General features: G+C 38.8%; 1 protein-coding gene and 1 long non-coding RNA gene across 2 annotated transcripts in view; one reads left to right on the top strand and one right to left on the bottom strand.

The window, feature by feature from the left end:
• Positions 1 to 6: 6 nt before the first annotated feature.
• The window catches only part of LOC111672809 (uncharacterized), a 34080-nt gene continuing 16442 nt past the window's right edge, over positions 7 to 17644 (top strand). The window contains exons 1-3 of the long non-coding RNA XR_002762038.2: positions 7 to 1292; positions 1405 to 1495; positions 1743 to 6363. This is a non-coding gene — a long non-coding RNA (uncharacterized LOC111672809). The remainder of the gene's footprint in view (positions 1293 to 1404; positions 1496 to 1742; positions 6364 to 17644) is intronic.
• Positions 2893 to 8991, bottom strand: emx1 (empty spiracles homeobox 1). The gene is made up of 3 exons (XM_023430370.2): positions 8488 to 8991; positions 6140 to 6324; positions 2893 to 3493 (listed from the first exon to the last, which is right to left on the bottom strand). Exons 1-3 carry the CDS (start codon positions 8834 to 8836, stop codon positions 3326 to 3328), a joined length of 702 nt encoding a protein of 233 aa, XP_023286138.1. The 5' UTR covers positions 8837 to 8991; the 3' UTR covers positions 2893 to 3325.

Below are 17644 nucleotides of genomic sequence, written 5' to 3'. Positions count from 1 at the left end.
ACACAAATATAAAGTAAGAATATTTTTAAGTCTTAACCTTTTTTAAAGGAGTTTTTTTTTTTTTTTTTTTTTTGCTCCATATATGTTTTTGTGAAAGCACTATTTTAATAATGCCTCCTCTGTATTTGTGTATGTATGTATCTGCACTTGATTTATATAAACTGTCTGTCTTCAAGTAGCCTATTATCTTTTGTCATGATCTGTGCGATTAGTATGTTTGCCCGGTTGCTGGGGGAACGTAGCACGGGCTGCGATGCCGTGTAATTCAACAAGAAGCCACATGCAGATCAGTGGAAGATGCTGGGTGTAAATTGTGGAACATAATTCAGGTGAGACAAATACAAACAAAATACCATTCATAAAGCAAACTGTTACATATATGCATCTGATTTCTCTTCTTTTGATTGATCTGCAATCAGTGATGAGCATCACGTTTAAATATGTCTGAAGGATTTCACTCTTAGTTTTTGGGCGTCACAGAGGGCGTTACAGAGGACCCCAGTTCTACATTTTAACTCATAAATTCAACTCAAAAAAAAAAACAAAACACATTTGTAAAGATGGTTTTTGCATTTTTAAAGTTATCGATAATCTTGTTTGTTTGTTTTTTTTAAATTCTGTACAACTTTATACTTTATGGAAATAAATCTCATCTCTAAACTGTGTTTAACTGAGAATTTATTGCAGATATACCAAATGAGGTAATTTCAGTAATGAGCAGAATGCAACTGGTTTTTTTTTTTCCAGTAATTTCCAAAATTATTTAAAGTGAGTCTTTCACTAATTAAGTTCTGTACTTTGTGATTCAGTGTGTTTACCGCTGCTTGACTGAAACTGATCCAATGTGACAACTGTGACTGCGCTGCATGATTTATCACCTCACGTGCAATTTTATTAACCAACAATAAAACACATGTGATTTGTGGTGTTAGTGGAGAAAATAGGAGGCTTCAGTCATCCCACAGAAAACAATAATGAGGAAACCAGCCGTCGTGCTTCACTTCAGGTCTCCGACACCTCTGCAGCAGCAGCAGCTCCCTGCGCCTCCGGGGAGACTCTTGTTTTTCACGGCGGATTCCTGCTCTCATCCTGAACTCTCCTCTCTGCTGACTCAGGCGACAGGAGACGCAGTGTTTAGGGAGACGGGCGTGATTGTTCCAATTAATTGTTTTCCCTAACAGACAACTGAGAGGCGCAGCTCTCGTTAGTCGCTGCTGACCTTTTACCTAACTGAGATGTGATTGGCCCTAACCGCACCTGCCTGTCGAGAAGATGGTTGTAGAGCTTCACAGGTCAGGGTGAGCTGCTGTGTTGGTTAAAATACACCTTTGATGATGTTTATTTGGACAATAAGGAATGCTGAATCTCAAACTTTTTTTTTGTACCGTGTGTTTGCACCTGCAGTGAGTATAGGATGTCCTGGAAACTCAAAACAAGGCATGTGGCCCCTTTTGCAACTGCAGATGTCTGACGCATTGTGCGCCTTTGTGAAAAGGTGAGACTACTGCAGCATGTTTGGCTTGTCTGCCTCCCACCTTTTCTCTGCTGCCTCTCTGCCTCTTGACTTACAAAACATCAGGGTCAGACGTCAGGGCTCATCTCTAAAGACTCGGGGTCATTAGGAGGAGATTCCTTCCGTTTCTCTTGACAGATGATTACTGAGGCGGTTGGTGAAATGGGAGGCGCACAATAGTGACTACTTTCCCTCTTTCTTTTTTTTTCTTTTCTTTTTTCTTTTTCAGAGCTCGGATCCTTTGGATGGGAATTATTTCTGTGTCCCCCTTCTGCTGGAATTCAGAGGAAATACCGGCTGATAAGTAACACACCTGACACCTGTGCAGCTGTCCTGCACCATTCCTGACACCTCCGTCTCAAGCCATGGTTCCCAAACTAAGAGAAACCCTCCCAAGGGGTTGTTAGATTTTTTTGGGGGGTGGGGGGTGTCATGAGACATATTTATACAATTCAAATTTAAACTTTTAGCGTTGAGGAATACTTTTTCAACTCTAGTTTACAACATAAAACAACATGAAAATGGAAAATTCCTCTTTGGTTGAACTGTTCACCATTTCATGTGGCGCGAAGGCCCGAGTGTCTGCAGGTTTTCATTCCAATCAAACACTGCAGCAGCATGTTTCACACTGATTTCCTCATGCAGCTTCACGTGGAGAGGAGGAACTAATGAGTGATACCTGCAGCTGTAATGGCTGCTTGGAATGAAAACCTGCAGACTCTTGAGCTTGGTTGACTGACTGAAAAAAAACAGTACCTGAATTATATAAAAACATTACATTTCCCATCAGAGAAATAGTTTTTGTTTTTATTTCTAAAACATCTTTTTGTAATTACATGTTCTGCTTGAAAAGTATGTTCTCATATGTTTTATACCACACACTGCGCTCAATGAAATTAGGCAAATGCAGACATTCAACAAATGGCGAGATGTCATCCGTCAGTGACAAATGTGGCATGGCAGACGAAGCACATAGCTGTGAACTTGCTTTTATTATGTGGCACAACTCGCCCCTAACACCAGGGGTCTCTGCAGCTACTCATCTGTCCCAGAGTCATGCACAGCTGGCCATGAATTGCCTCTCTGTGGAGGATCTTCATTAAGGAGCGTAACAGAGCGCCGGAAAAGGCTCTCAAGTCACAAAAGTAAAAAAAAAAACAAATCATGCAGAGACCGACAGATTTGCATCTTGTCTTTTTGACACACGGTTCATTTCCTGTTTTGTTCTTCGTGCCAGTCACCAAGCCGTTCTTCGACTCACTGCGTGGATTAAAAGTGTGCGACAACACGTTTCTCGTCATTGAGGATAAAATTTAAATTAACACGGTACACAGGTGGCGGAGTGGGAGGAGTGAGCAATGAGGTGTTAATGACCTAAGCAGGTGGTAAAAACAGCTTTAATGAAACAAATAGCCTCTTTCAAAAACAACCTTTCATACAGTGGCCTATGTACAATTTAAAAAAACAAAAAAACAAACACTATGATCGAGGTTGACGTTGTTTCTCTTCATCTTTGGTTGTCACACACCAAAGATCATTAAACGATGGAGGGATGTCTCCTCATCAAGAGTCATTCAGGATGGATGTCATTAAATAAGATGTGTTTTTTTTTTTTTTTTTTCTTCCAGTGTCACTGAGTAAAGCACCTCGATGAAGAGATGTGTGGTGATCACATATTTAGTCCGTGTGCGTCTTCCTCTAATGTGTCTAATTATACTTAATAATATTACATAATAAATAGTGTTGGTCCTCTGATGCGTCAGAAGGGGACGCGGGTTTTAGGGCAGCGTTGTCGGAGGTTGGACCGAGGTTTTAGTCCTCTGAGGTCACGTCAATGTCCTCGGAGCTGGCCTGCTTGGTGGCGATGCGCCATCTGTTGATGTGGTGGTTTCCCTTCTTCTTCTGCTGGCTGTCTGGTCCCTCCTCCTCCAGCTTCTGCCGCTTGTACTTGGTCCGCCTGTTCTGGAACCACACCTTCACCTGGGCAGAAGAATACACAGGTTTACATGATGACGGCAACGCACATTGTGTCATGTCAGAGTAGCAGGTCAAACTGATCCCAGTGAGTGAAATATAAACAATATGCAATAGACATTTCTTAAGGTGGACAACTTCTATGTGTTTTGGTTCTAGGGCCCCATTACTAAATGTAATGGACTCAGCATTGATGTCTTTAATAACAGGCTACATCTAATAATTATTTTCATCATCCATTAATCTGCAGAGTGTTTACACAGTCCATTGATGAATTGCTTTGGCTATAAAATGTAAAACATTTGCAAATGAAAAAAGCGAGGTGAGTCCAAGGTGATGTCTCCAAATGTTTTTGAGCAATAGTCCAAAACAATGTTCTAAAACAGAGAAAAAGCAATAAATCTTCACATTTAAGAACCCGGAACGAGAAAACCTTTGGTAATTTTGTTTGAAAAATAACATACACAATTAATTGATTATCTAATTAGCTCGGCTCTGGCTTATCGATTAATCGTTTAATTGGTTCAGCTCTATTTGTGAGTTTCTGATGACAAGCTTAAATCTCTGTCAGTTGGTTCAACAGGCTCTTTAAGTCAAAATAAAATGAAAATTTACTTTCACACTCACTGCTAATTTATGTTCTGTTTTTAAAAAATTAAAATAATGCATAGAGTTCTCATTTTCTCCCAAAATCTGAATATATTCACCCCCTGGAAACCAGTGTAGGCTTTACTTGCTATCTTTTCTTTTTAACAATCCTACAAAACTACTCTTCCCTCCACAACTGATTCCCCTCTCCTGTCTAAAATTAATTCAATTGTTAAATGAAACTGTTATTTAAATCTTAAATGGCAACTTCTCTTTGCGTCCATGACTGAAAATTGCATGAATACATGGGGAAAGGCCAACAAGCTAAATAGCTTCCTCGTCTGGCTTGTGTTCCTAGTGTGACCTTGGAATATGAGCTTGGCTGAGTAACCTATATGTGGTCAGGATCCATTTTTTAAATAGCAACAAGATCGCTGGGCTTCATAATGTTAGCTTCCTTCCCTCTCTTGCCTTTCTCTAGGCCACAGGCTCATTTCAAATACCAGAGCTGGATGGTAGTGCTTTAGTTTGTTTGTCTACAGTGGTGCTGCCACAGGGAACTATGTGGAAACGAAGCCACAGGAAAGGTGCAGCAGTATTTGATTTTATCATTTTCATGAATTAGTATCAACTCTCTTATTATCTTGTTGGATTATATAACTAAAGCTGTCATCTCTGCTCCTCATTGTTTTTTATTTTGTTGTTGTTGCAGCACATACTTAAACTCAAGACCAAATAAACTTTGTGTGAGTTAATTAACATTCAGTTCACTGTTGTTATAATTAGCATAATGCAATTGGTGCTTAATTGCAAGCCTCCTATTGACTGACACAAAACTTAAACTTGCAAGCAGCATTTATCCATATTGCTGACTCTTTTTATTGCCTATTAGGCCTAATTGACACCCAGATAATGTGGACTCATTAAAGTTCAGCATCAATAATATTTACTCGTCTTTATCCTATAGCATGCATGAATTAAACATCTGTAAGAGACTAACTGAACTACAGCCATGTCTTGTGTGACCTGAGAAAGTGGAATTACCCAGATTTTCATATCTTAAAAAAAACTTTGAATTTCTTTAAAAGTGCACAATACAACACTGTCAGTATCAGTATTAGCAACAGCTCTGTGTAGTGTGTTGCAAACTGTGGGTCTGATATGATATGATAAAATGCTCTTATTTTTATACAGCCAATTCAAAAATAATTTATAATTTCCTTAGTATCATTGTAATAGACTCATTTTGTAACGTTACAGCAAAAATACTCAGATAATTCCTTATTTGTAAATAACTTAGGCTACCTATATTTCAAACCATTGTAGTTTACGTAACACTTAAATAAGCAATTTAAAACAAACATTAACAGTAGTTGAAATAATATTCACCTTAAGTTAAGCTTGCTTCCTTTTAATTTTGCTGCTTTAAATTGAATTGATGATACTAACTCTTATTATTATTATTATTATTATTATTATCATCGTCATCATTTTATAATTGACATTACCGAAAATCTTCTCTTCATATTTTGGCTTTGAAATAAATGTCATTTTCACACTGATATTTCCATCTTGCTTAGTTACCCCCCATGGTTACTGTTCGGGGATAACTTGCCTTTATTTAATTAATATGTTTAATTGAATTATCCCCTTAATATTTCCCACGTACGCCCTTTACTTTCTGTCAGACAGATACAGTCTCTCCGTCGTCCATTCGCGACGACAAACGCAGTAATGTTAGGTAAATGTTTTCTCATAGTGGAAATATTCCCGTGGTTTATCGCGACACTTGACGGTAGCGTGAGCGGAATAGAATGTCGTTACCATAGAAACGCTGCTCTCAGTAAAGTCAAGTTAAAAGCAGAAATTGTTAATAATGAGACGATTTTAGATCTTTAAGGGGTCGACTTCTTATTTTTTCGAAGCAGTTAAAAAAAAAAAAAGTGAGTGAGAGTTAAATTAGCCGTGTTTGAGAGAAGAAACTCAGACTCGAACATCATAAAACTATAGGGGAAAAGTGCGTCGTTGCTAGCATGACGTTAGCTTAACGTTAGCTTAACTTGCCTGTGTTTCAGATAAACTCAAGCTGTTGGCGAGCTGCTTCCTCTCGGCTCCCACCACATAGTGATTCTTCTCGAAGGCTCTCTCCAGACGGAGGAGCTGCGAGGGAGAGAAGGCCGTCCGGATGCGCTTGGGTTTCCTGGCAAAAGGACCGTGGAGGAGCAGGCTGTCCTGGGACACATCGTTACCTGAAACGGGAAGTGGGGCGTCAGTCGAGACTGGAGAAGGTAACAAACATTATAAACGCTTTGTTTTGTTTTTTTTGTGACTGGACAGTGTGCAGCAGGTTGGCTGTCAAGTGTGTGTGACCAGTCCTATAAACTAACCAATCAGAACCAGCTCTGAGTCTATAAGAATGGACAAATTAAGCTGTAGATGTTGTTATTATGGTAATAGAAAGCAGAGGTCAAGCAAAATTTAAAAGACTCTTCATTATTATTATTTATTGTTAATTATTATTTTTATTATGACTAGTTGTATAAAGTAAATATTATAAAGAAATTAAATAGGCCTATTTGCTGGTGAATGCTAGTAATATAAGTTTTTGTCAAATTATTTAAATACCTGAACTCACACTCTACCAACAGCATTAACAAAGCGACCTGCGTGTTTCCATGAAACATCCCTTTTCTATTGTTTCTCTTTCCTTTAATTACAAACCCTGCCTTTTAGCTGCCTATCTTGGGGTGGGCAAATTTGGATGTGGCCTTAGGCAGACGGAGATGCTTTACAAGTAGTTTCTCTGTATTAAAAATGGAGTAGAAGCCTAATAAAAACAATTTAGTTCTAACTATAGCCGTTTATTTATTTATTTCTCACTATTAATTTGTCTGATTGCTATTAAACTGGTTCAGAAGGGTTCAGCCAAATATAGCCTATATTAACCAAACATAAATGAGAAAATTGACATTATATATTTATTTGATCAAATAGCTTTTAAAACAGCCGGATAAACGGCCACATTTAAATATACTGTATTTTATAGCACATAGGCTAAATTAAGATGAAGTGTTTTGATAGTGTTTTGAATGAGCGAGAATATGTTTTTTACTGTGAATAGCGCTTAATTAACTGACAACGAATAAATTTTCACCCTGATCTGTTTTAGAATATTTTTTCAAGCAGGTGTAAGATGTGAGGCAGAAAACGACAGGTTTTTTTTTTTTTAAGGGTAAAATCTTCCAGAAGGCTGTTGCTAATGCGCACATGAAGTAGGCGACTGAATTGGAAATATAATGGTGATCTTTTATTTTTTATTTATCTATTTATTTATTTTTAACCTTTTTATTTCATTTTTGTCTTCTTGCATCCAGTAAGAAAGTCCACAACAAAATCCACCAGAGGTCTTTATGGGATATTTATTAATTAAACTATATTGTAATTAGGATACATCAAACTGCCAGTGTGGAAATATAGGTGGATATTTTATTATAATAATTTAGGGGAATTTTATGGATTTATGTCATTCTGACTTTAGTGTAAAATATATGTATATACACCTTCTGTCATACAGGACCAGTTAGTCATGCAATAAAGTACAATATGAAATAAAAAATACACTTTGTTAAAACATGCCATAATAGGTTGTAGAGATGCATTTACTGAGTAATAGATGCACAGTTGTTTGTCTGGTAAATAAATCACTGCAGGCTGAGTTAAACCCTTTGCTGTTGTAATGCCTGTATTGGATCTTCAGATTTGCGTTTCTGTTCCCATTATACTGAACTTATTATCATGGATTTTTATCTATTGTGCCTCTATAGCCTGGATGTTGTCGTGCAAGATTTTTTTTTTTTTTTTGCAGTGCAATTGTAAACTAACCCAGGGCGAGTTTTCTTGTATGGAAAAAAAAAATCAAGCTCAGAGCTTATCTTCTCCTGGCTGTGGCTTTCTGAGAGTAGCTGCAGGGCGAATGAGAGTGGAAATATGAGAGCAGCTCGACAGCCTGCTGCAGACCCGGTGGCCTTGTCGTTTATACTATCTGGCAGCAATTTATTGTTCAAACAGGAAATGTTCTCAATATTGGCAATTATATCATGTTCGAAAATGTCATGTCCAATAACATCCAGCTGTCTGTAACTTCTCAGAAAGCAGAGATTGGACAACTTTTATCTAATAGTCATGAAGTTGTGTTAATTAATTTTGAATTATACAAATACACATGTTATGAATTTCTCCAAACAGTAAAACCCATAGATCTATAAATTCAAACAAAAGCAGAGCATCCTGTTTGTTTTTAGGCAGACCATTCCAGGAATGAATAAAGTTGTATGATCTTTAAGTAAAATTAAAACCTGCTTCGTCATATTTGAATGTCCTAAACGGGGGTGTTATATCTCCACATCACATACCTTGAAATCTGTGTCCGAAAAACCTGTTCCGTAGGACCCAGGGGTAGAAGTTGAGCGGGTCTCGGTGTTGCGTCCCGAAGAAGTGCGGATGCTGTAGGTGGGAGCCTCCGAGCTGGTGTGGAGCCACGGTGAGGGAGGGGTGGTTAACCGTCTCTGGGAACACCAGGTCCGGGCTCTGGTAGAGGGACCTGGCCGGTGGACCCTGGTAACCGTTCATTAAGGCATCTGTCGTCGGGTTAGAGTAACTTAAAGCCGTCGGACGGATGGGATCCTCGGCTGTTAGAGGGTTCTCTTTGGCCACCAGAGACTCTATCGTGAAGCAGCGCTTTCCTGCAGACGAAAACATCATCTTGTGAAAAGAAATAGAAAACCAACACCAAAGGAAAGTGATCAATCGTTTCCCTTCCTCTTGCTGGAAAAGGTAACCCCCCCCCTCTCAAAGATGCATGATCAAAGATGGAGGGTGCGTGGAGGGTTTTGCACACAAACTCAACAGTGCTGCAAATTGCCCTGATCCATGGAGTCTGTACGCACTCGGAGGGTTTCTGTGCACAAGTGCGCACCAAGTAAAGCGCCTCCGAGCTTCCATGTAGCTTGACGCTGCGCAGGGAGAGAGCTGATTGGACCACAGCACCTGCCAATAGGTCTCCTCAAGTACCTGCTTCATAGATCACACAAGACCGGGCGGCTTAGTTACAGAGACACGCTGAGAAAACATGTGTGCTGCAATTAATGGGTCATTGTGTGTCCTATTCAGCCTTAATATCTCGTTTTTCTAAAGGGAAAACAATCTGCCGGTGGGGGTGAGAAAGTTCCACTTGTTTTAGTGCAGGTTCAGTCGTTTTCTGCAGCAGTGTCAGTATCTTGAAGCCTGTATGTCAAGAAATTAAACCCTGTTCAGGAAAATTACTCATGGAGACAAGTGGGATTCTTCACCCTCAACTGACTACCTGAAGTTACCTGACGTTTTTCCGAGGGCTTTAATAACATTTAGAGCCCGTTTCATCATCATTATACAAGGGTAGAGCGTGTTACTGGAAGTGTGTTAACCACCAAGAATATATATAGACTTCACATGCTTTTACTCACCTGTAATATGCGTTTAAAGGCGAAACAGAAAAACACGGTAAAGGCTGATTTACGTAAAGGTCAATTCATTTTTCTCTCCGCTCGGCTGTTCTTTATTATTTCAATCTATATATATATATATATATATATATATATATATATATATATGTATATATATATGTATATATATGTATATATATATGTATATATGTATGTATTTTTCATTAGTTTTATTCGTGTAATTCAAACATATTTGAGCAATTCGTTGTTTCTGCTGAATCAGATTTATATCCAGGTAAAACTGCAGCACATTGTTCTCCCTCTACTATAAACGGTGTCTCCTCTCAGTATTAGCTCTGTAAAATTATAAGTTTTTATTTTGTGGATTTAACATTTTTTTACTTGGTGCAACACATGTTCCGCTCAGTAGCTATGTTTATAAGGAAAGGAAATAAATATGGGCAGAATTTGATTAATTTTTTTACTCGTTTTTTGTTACAGATATAATAATAATAATAATAATAATAATTATAATAATGTGATCGTCCGGTCAATGATCAAAAAAATCCTCCAGTCTGTTACTGGTGGACTGTGTTCATGTTGATATGTCATTTAGTCATGTAGTAATTAAAATGTAGTTTTTATCCTGAAACCAAAACGTGAGATAATTTCACTTTTTAATAGTTTCAGTAGTTTCATGATTTAAGAGCAACATGTTGGAAAACAGACTAAATGAGACACCATTCTACTGGCATCAAGAAAATGATTTGGCTCCGTTTGTGCTCAATGAGCGCAGTGGAGCAGCAGGTCGTCCTGCAGACAGATTGCATGGTCCTGCAGGAGAAATCAGCAGGGAAAGAGGAAGCTCGGAGGCTGGCTGGTCCCCCGGTGCTCCGCTTGCATGGCGCGCTAACCAAGTTGATCATTTACCTCTTAAAACGCTCGTTTGCTGAGAAGTTGCATTAGAAAATCATTACCGATGGGAATTATGAGGTAAAACAAGTGGTTGATTAGGCGTTTAGAGCTAAAGGCTCCTAAAGACGGCGGTAGGTTCTGTGAATGGCTCTGTGTCCAAAAAGCGCCCAATGTTTCCTCCTCCACTTTAACTTCTTTCAGCACAGTCCTCAGTGAAGGACTGTGTGGACAGATAAACATCTGCATGTCTTTTTCTATGTGGCTCTGAGCAAAGTTTCTCTGGAAATATATTTCCTCTGTTCCTCCACGACTCATAAGAGCCACTGTTGAAATTAACAGGCCGATAAATGAATTCCATCCTATTAAAAATGCTTGTTTTTGTCGATTATTTTTGTCGAATTGAAAGGATTGCAGAAAAAATGGAAGAATGAATGGGGTTATATTTGCTTCAGGATACAATTTTTTTCATTTAAACTAAATGTCCTGTTCGAAACTATTATGTTTTGTTGTAAAGTTACATTATAAATCCTTAACCATAGTGATTGAGATTAGGAAGAACACAGTATTGAAGATGGTACAAGAAATAATGAAAAATAACTCAGAATAAAGAGCGAATCAGGACTCGGTCACAGTCATTCTTTGTTGCAGGATTTTATATTTAAACCGTCTTTCTTTTCTTTTTCTTTTTTTTTTTTTTACCTGAGACCGCAGCAGCAGGAACTTGAGGGCTGACCGAGTTTAACGATGAAAGCCTGCGGGCCTTTACGCACTGACCCTGATCTCTGCTGGTTAATAAATGATCAAATCGCTCTGCATTAACAAAAACAAAGCAGGGCAGTCTACCGTTGTTCCGTACCTGCTATTAGTTTCCCCCACCCCGAGGCTGCGGAGGAGAGTCTGACCACAGTGATCTTCATCTCAAACTGTGGAAATATCTTCGCTTTATTGTTAAATTCCTCTGTATTTGATTGTAGTTTAATATTACTGAGATATCCTGAGAGACTTTTAGAGGCGACTTCTGACCTTTGATGTGGCGTAGCCTTCTTTTTGGTTGTTTAATACCCTTGAACGTTCCTGTATAACAGCAACAAAACAATGTTTAAACGTATTGTGTTATTCTGCCCTATATATGGCCCACACTGGATGGCATCAGATTATATATTAATAATAGGTTTGCTGCAGTAAGGGAGAATGGGTTCAGTTGTGACACAGGTTACACATTGTCCAATTAAGTAAACTAAAAGAGAGAATAGTTAACAAAACATTATGAAGGACAGCTGGTTAAGGATTTGACAGGAAACACTTGTGTCTATTTTCAGTTTTCCATAGAGCCACTCTGTCTAAATGAAAAAACAAATTATAACAATAAAACTTTGTATTAACTTGTTTTAAACTTTCCCAAACTGTTTGTATTTTCACATCATTCTGGGAGAAAGCCAGAAAAAAAATCTCTAAACAACTCAGATTATTGTTTAGTTTATAGTGTCACTAAAAAAAAAAAAGATTGAGAACATTGGCTCCAGCAAAATTTACAAATTTCTCGTTTACATTTGATCCCTGGTCACTTTTTATTCCACATATGTAGAAAGGTAGTGTGATCACTGACCTTCCAGAGAGTCCAGGGTACATATCTTAAAAGTAAATAAAGTAGTTCGACAATTAAAAACATGTTGTGTTGATGAAGTGCAGAAATATTTAGATATTAGACTTTTTTTCTCTAATAATTTGAGAAAATATATATTTTAAATGTTACGAATGACTGTGACTCTGGCTCCTATACAGTTTTTGGTAATAGTTGAAAACCAGATTTCCTGACAGACAAGATTAAAGTCCGCTCTGATCAAACTGTTCACCCACATCATTGTCCAAAAATGTTCATTCTGCTGGTTAATGGTCAGTTTTAATTGTCTACAGTGTTTGTTTTTGGGGTTCAGTGAACTGGTCCAAAACAGAGACCACTATGAAGACAGAAGGCACAGTGTAAGATAAGTGCTGCCCTCTAGTGGACTGTGTCTAAACTAAAAGTTATACTAGTTTAACTCTAATATTTACATAGGCTCTGATAGTATGAGTGCCTGGACTTAATGGTGCGTTCATAGTGACAAATGTAATCTCCCATAACAAACATAGCGCGATCTCATCATTATGTGACTATCACACATTTTGAGTTGTTGCATTAACAAAGATTTATTCACAAAGGTTGAAGATGTTCCTTATTTTAAGGGGTAAACATGACACCAGAACCCTTAAGTATGTTATAACTTCCCAAAAATATTCCCAGTGACCTTAAAAAAGTGGCAGCTGTGCGAAACAAAACTCTCTTAGTTCAAACGTTTACTATTTAAAAAAAATCGTGTTTGATAAACACTACTTCCAACAGTAAAGGCCAGCAGCTAGAGACGTGATGTGTCATTGGAGCTGTGAGGGGGAAACCTCCACCAGTCCACAATTCCCAATTCACCCAGTTCATGTGAGGATATTGTTTTTAGGCCAATGCTGCCCCCCAGTGGCTGAACTGAGGCACAGCATTGTTCAGAGGATTAGAGGTTTCCTGCAGAGGTCAATGGAAGCTTAATAATAATAATAATAATCCTTATTATTTCCAATCCAACTGTTCAATCCTAAAACAGAAAATGCAAAATTATCAATATGTGATATTACACAACAATTTGTGATGTTTCTACAAATCAGTAAATGGCTGTTGCAGCCACGTTGATGATAATATGAAATTTAATATTCAAATGAACCTTTCCGGAAATGACTGTTTAATTCTCTTTTTGTCTTCAGGCTTATAACCTTCCTGTAATTTACCACTACACTGTTTCAAGGGAGGAGAATCCTGCATAAACCAGATCATCCACATTTATTTTCCTTTACTAAAATACACATTAAAATGTACTAAATACACCTCAATATATTCTTTATGTGGTTTGTCCCCAGCCTCTGAAATACTTTGTCATTGCAGCAGTAAATGATTCTACACCAATATTCCTTTAACGAAATAATTCAAATAGTTTAATGTGATTATTATGGGCTATAATCCTTCCAGTATATGTGATTAATGATTGGGATCAGGATTTATTTCTGTATGAATTGTCTCTGCAGTCTTTTCCCGCCTGATGTGTCTCCATCAGACTAACTCACGGCTCAGCTCAAACTCCGGGTTTCTCTCGCACCTCCCGCGTTCATTAATAAACTAATTGGCCATTTTGTTTCGCATTAGCGTTGTGTGTTCAGCTAATCTATTCCACTTAAATACTTGGAAAATTTCACCCCATTATAACGAGATGGGAAAAGTAGCACGTCGCTGCGTTTGTGCCACCTGCATGAGAAGTGGGGTCGCTTAGCCACCTGTACGGGCCCCGCTCCTCCACCGGCTTCCCTCCTCAGCATAAACAAACATCCCACATTTAACAGGCTCTGGAGAAAAGAATAAAGATAAAATGCGTGCTCATACCCAGAAAAGGTATTTCTCCTCAACTTTATCCGCTGCTCTGCGTGGCCACAGTCGATTCTTGACAACTTTAGCCAGAATAAAACGTGTGTATTACAAATTTCAAAGCCAAAACAGTTAAATTACATCATAATTTCCCATGTGAGTGGTATACTGACCTTGTAGCCATGTAAGATAAAAAATATTATTGAGTTATCATAAACGTGCTTGACCTACGTAAAAGTACCTTCATGAATTTTGCAGTGATTTATAAGGAGCTAAGTGCATCTATAATATAGTATCTATCTATAGTCTTAAGTTGTGATAATATGATCCAACATGTTTCGTTTTTTAATTTTATTTATGGGATGTGCCGTGCGTAAAAGGCGCACGTTGGATGAATTACGAGTAATTTGAGAACCAGCGGATTCGATACAGTCCAATCCTCCTAAACTGGCCTTTAAATCCTTCGTGGTTCTTCCTCTGTGTCTGTGTCTGAACAGGAACTGCTACTTCCTGGGAGAAAAACAGTCTGTTTTCCAAAACATCAGTTTCACTTCAGCTCCTCTTGTCAGTGCCCGTGTCAGAAGTCATTGTGCCTCTCAAATGCGCTCCTTTCACCGCGAGACAAAGGGCAGCTCCCACTTCAAACGCTTGTAATGAAAGCTAATGACTATTAGATGGAGTAGAGGGGCCTTCGCCTCTGCAAATAAAATGCAAAGGAGGATTTTTTTTATTTTTTTATTTTTACTATCGCCCACCCTAAAACGCGCGTTGGTCAAATGAAGCGCAGTCTCCCCTTTGGAGCTGGAGGTTATTGCTCTCCATGAGAACTTTCACACCTTCTCGGAGCTGCATTACAATCTGACGGTGTAGACTAAGAGCTCAGCTGACCTCAGTCACATGACCAAAGGCATTTAAATCTAGGGACAACAAAATAAACTCTTGCTGTAGAGCTGTAGTCTTAATGTAAGTATGTTTGTAGGTATTAATGTAGACACACTGAAGCATGAATTCATCTCCAAGGAGTGATGACAAAGAGATTTTTAAAAAATACCCTCATCAAACTTTAGCATAAGTACAATTGATATCTTAGAGTTTGAATTATAACAGGTATATTTCACTGATTTCTGGCATTTTATACACTGATAATGAAATTCATAGTTTCGTGCAGCCCTAGTTTAGGTTATTGTAAAACATATTTGTACAATTAACATTTAAAAATTTATATATTTGTGTTCAGTTTATTTCAGTTTTGCTGTTGGCTGCACACTCAGGAATTCTGACCAAATGAATGCTAAATATTCACATATCTTTTGGATTTGTTTATTTACGTGCTACAAGAAGTCTTGTGCACAGTAACATGCGTGTCAACGTGTGTTGAGGATGTTTAGACACAGCAACATGATTTCCATTAGCAATTAATTTGGTGAATACTTTGTTAATTAACTTATTAATGTTTTGGTTTAAGGAATCATAGGCAATTGTGAAAAAATGACAGAGAAATTACAACTTTCTAGAGTCTAAGGTGAAATATCAAACTGCTTGTGTAAGTTCTCTTTCATAAACCGTCACATTGACACAGCTATTAAGAGTAAAACAGTTTCTATATACTATAAAAACTCTACTATGACAGTCTCGGCTCTAGAAAATACAGAACAAGCCACCAAAGACACAATATTGTCCAACTGGACAGTGTGGATAAAAACAACAACAAGACAAATAGTGTAAAGTGCTCATGTGCAAAAGGAGTAAGAGTTGATTACGAGCCAAAGGTCATGAGACGAATGAAGACGTAACAGTTGCCTTTCATAAGACGCTTCAGCTCGGAGCCTGTAGAGAGTCTTAAGAAGCCCAGCCAGCGCTGGCATGTTTCCAGCCGTTAAGGTGCCCCGTGCTAATTGGGACGATGAGCCCGGTGACCCCCACCTCCACCCTCCCCAGGACTCTCCAGGTTTTCCCAGGCCTCTGGCTGCTTCCTTTCTGTTCCTCAATGGGATTACGTTGGGCTGTGGAGAGAGGACAGGAGGAGGGGGGGGGGGCTCTGATTCCCAGCTGATCACATCAGAAACGGCTCTCCGGGGTTTTTACAAAAATTCTGCTCCTTCAGTGACGCTTCGGCCCTAATCAGGCCGAGCGGGGACGCCAGGAGAGAGCAGGCGGGGGGGGGGGTCTCTTTCTCTGACAAGAGACAGAGAAAGAGATCAACCCTGTTACTGTTTATTAAACTTCTCCCTTTGATACTGTTACCAGCCGTCTTCTCCCTCTTACAGCATCTCTGCTGCTCACGGCTTTGAAGCTTCCTGAGGGTTTTCGTTTGTTTGTTTTACAGTTTGTTGAGTTCAGTTCGGCAGCAATGAAAGAAGACGGTGAATTCATGTCTTCGATGAACAGAGCAGGTCTGCAAACGTGCCAATATACATCAACAGTACAAACTGCTGTGAGTTAAGAGGTAAAAGTCTAAGTTGATCCGATCGGACTGAAATAACTTGGTGATAATACTGATGTTTAACTGTTTTTGGTTGAGTTGAGTGACCTGGTGGTCATACTTCTACTTAGACAAGAGTCCCTTATTCTGAAAAACATTTTGCACAGGAAATAATTGAGTGAAGCAACAGAGCAGCAGAAAGGGGAGGGAGTGGATGTGCAGCTCAATAGCTGTAAATGCAGTTAGTCTAAATATTAAGAAATTCATGCTCTTATTTCTTGGGTTGTGGGAAGTTAGTTAGTTACAGCCCTAATGTACAACACAGATCAGCAGTTCCTAACCTGGGATAATCTGAGGGGTCACTAAATAATATAAGAAAGAAAAGCATAACTTTCTGTGATGTCAAAGTTCCCCATTTCTCTTGTTAAATTGAAGATATTCAGCTTCAAACAAACAATCTGAGAGGGAAAAACACTTTGTGGTTCATGTCCACACTTACACTTAACTGTAAGAAGTCACAAGCGAAAAGTATAGATGGGTGATCAAACCTTAAAGCCAGAAATTATCAAGTCAATTACATAATTTATTCAAAGTGTAAACTAGGAAACCAAACATGTTGTCATGTGGATGAAACTCGATTAACTGGGTTAAAAAAATCAACCTGTCTTTGTGGTCGGTTGAGTCCAGATACCTGTTCGGAAAATAGACATGAAATAATTTAGATATATAAATCTGCTTGTTAGAAATCTATACGAGGTATTTTGCTTGTGTTATTCTTAATCTTAGCTACATTACGTCTTCTATTCCCTCTCGATCATCGGCTCTATCTTGCTCTAATAAAGTACTTTGATAGAAGCTGAATTTATTAACACAAAACTTTAATGCATTAAACTTTCGCTAAAAGACTTTAGGATTAAAGAGGTGGGAGCCACCACTCTGTGCTCCCATCAGCCCTCTTTGTTTAATATGACCGAGTTATCCACAGGACAGGACTTTCAGGTTGACCACCCCAATTAGCTGCTCTGATGGACTCATTTGCTACATCCCAATCCTTTCTACACACCGCCCCCTCCCCTGTGTGTTATCCCTCATGTCTGCCAGGCAGGCTTCAGCGGACAGCGTGAGTCCCTTTCCGCCCTGGAGGGAAGACGTCGAGTTTCAATAGAGCAGAGACAGGACACCTGCCGGCGGTGGGTGGGCATGTGGGAGACCTGTCCGTTGAGAAGCAGTGAGAACAGGCGTATTGACCGTTTAAACAGATTAAACAGTGAGACCCAGCTCTCCGGCCCAGAGACAGACTGACCCCTACCACC

The sequence above is a fragment of the Seriola lalandi genome, unplaced genomic scaffold, assembly GCF_002814215.2.
Source record: "Seriola lalandi dorsalis isolate HSWRI2012SDOR001 ecotype SW California unplaced genomic scaffold, Sedor1 jcf7180002054902, whole genome shotgun sequence".
Taxonomy (NCBI): Eukaryota; Metazoa; Chordata; class Actinopteri; order Carangiformes; family Carangidae; genus Seriola; species Seriola lalandi.
Note: the sequence above shows the minus strand (reverse complement) of the source record. Positions and strands in the feature narration are given on the sequence as shown.

What these genes read in the sequence shown, in the direction of transcription:
- emx1 (XM_023430370.2), bottom strand. Translation starts at nt 8,836, where the DNA reads ATGATGTTTTCGTCTGCAGGAAAGCGCTGCTTCACGATAGAGTCTCTG. An exon ending in TTTCGGACACAGATTTCAAG is followed by an intron (nt 6,325 to 8,487) that starts GTATGTGATGTG and finishes TTCCCGTTTCAG; the next exon opens with GTAACGATGTGTCCCAGGAC. An exon ending in TGAGTTTATCTGAAACACAG is followed by an intron (nt 3,494 to 6,139) that starts GCAAGTTAAGCT and finishes TCTTCTGCCCAG; the next exon opens with GTGAAGGTGTGGTTCCAGAA.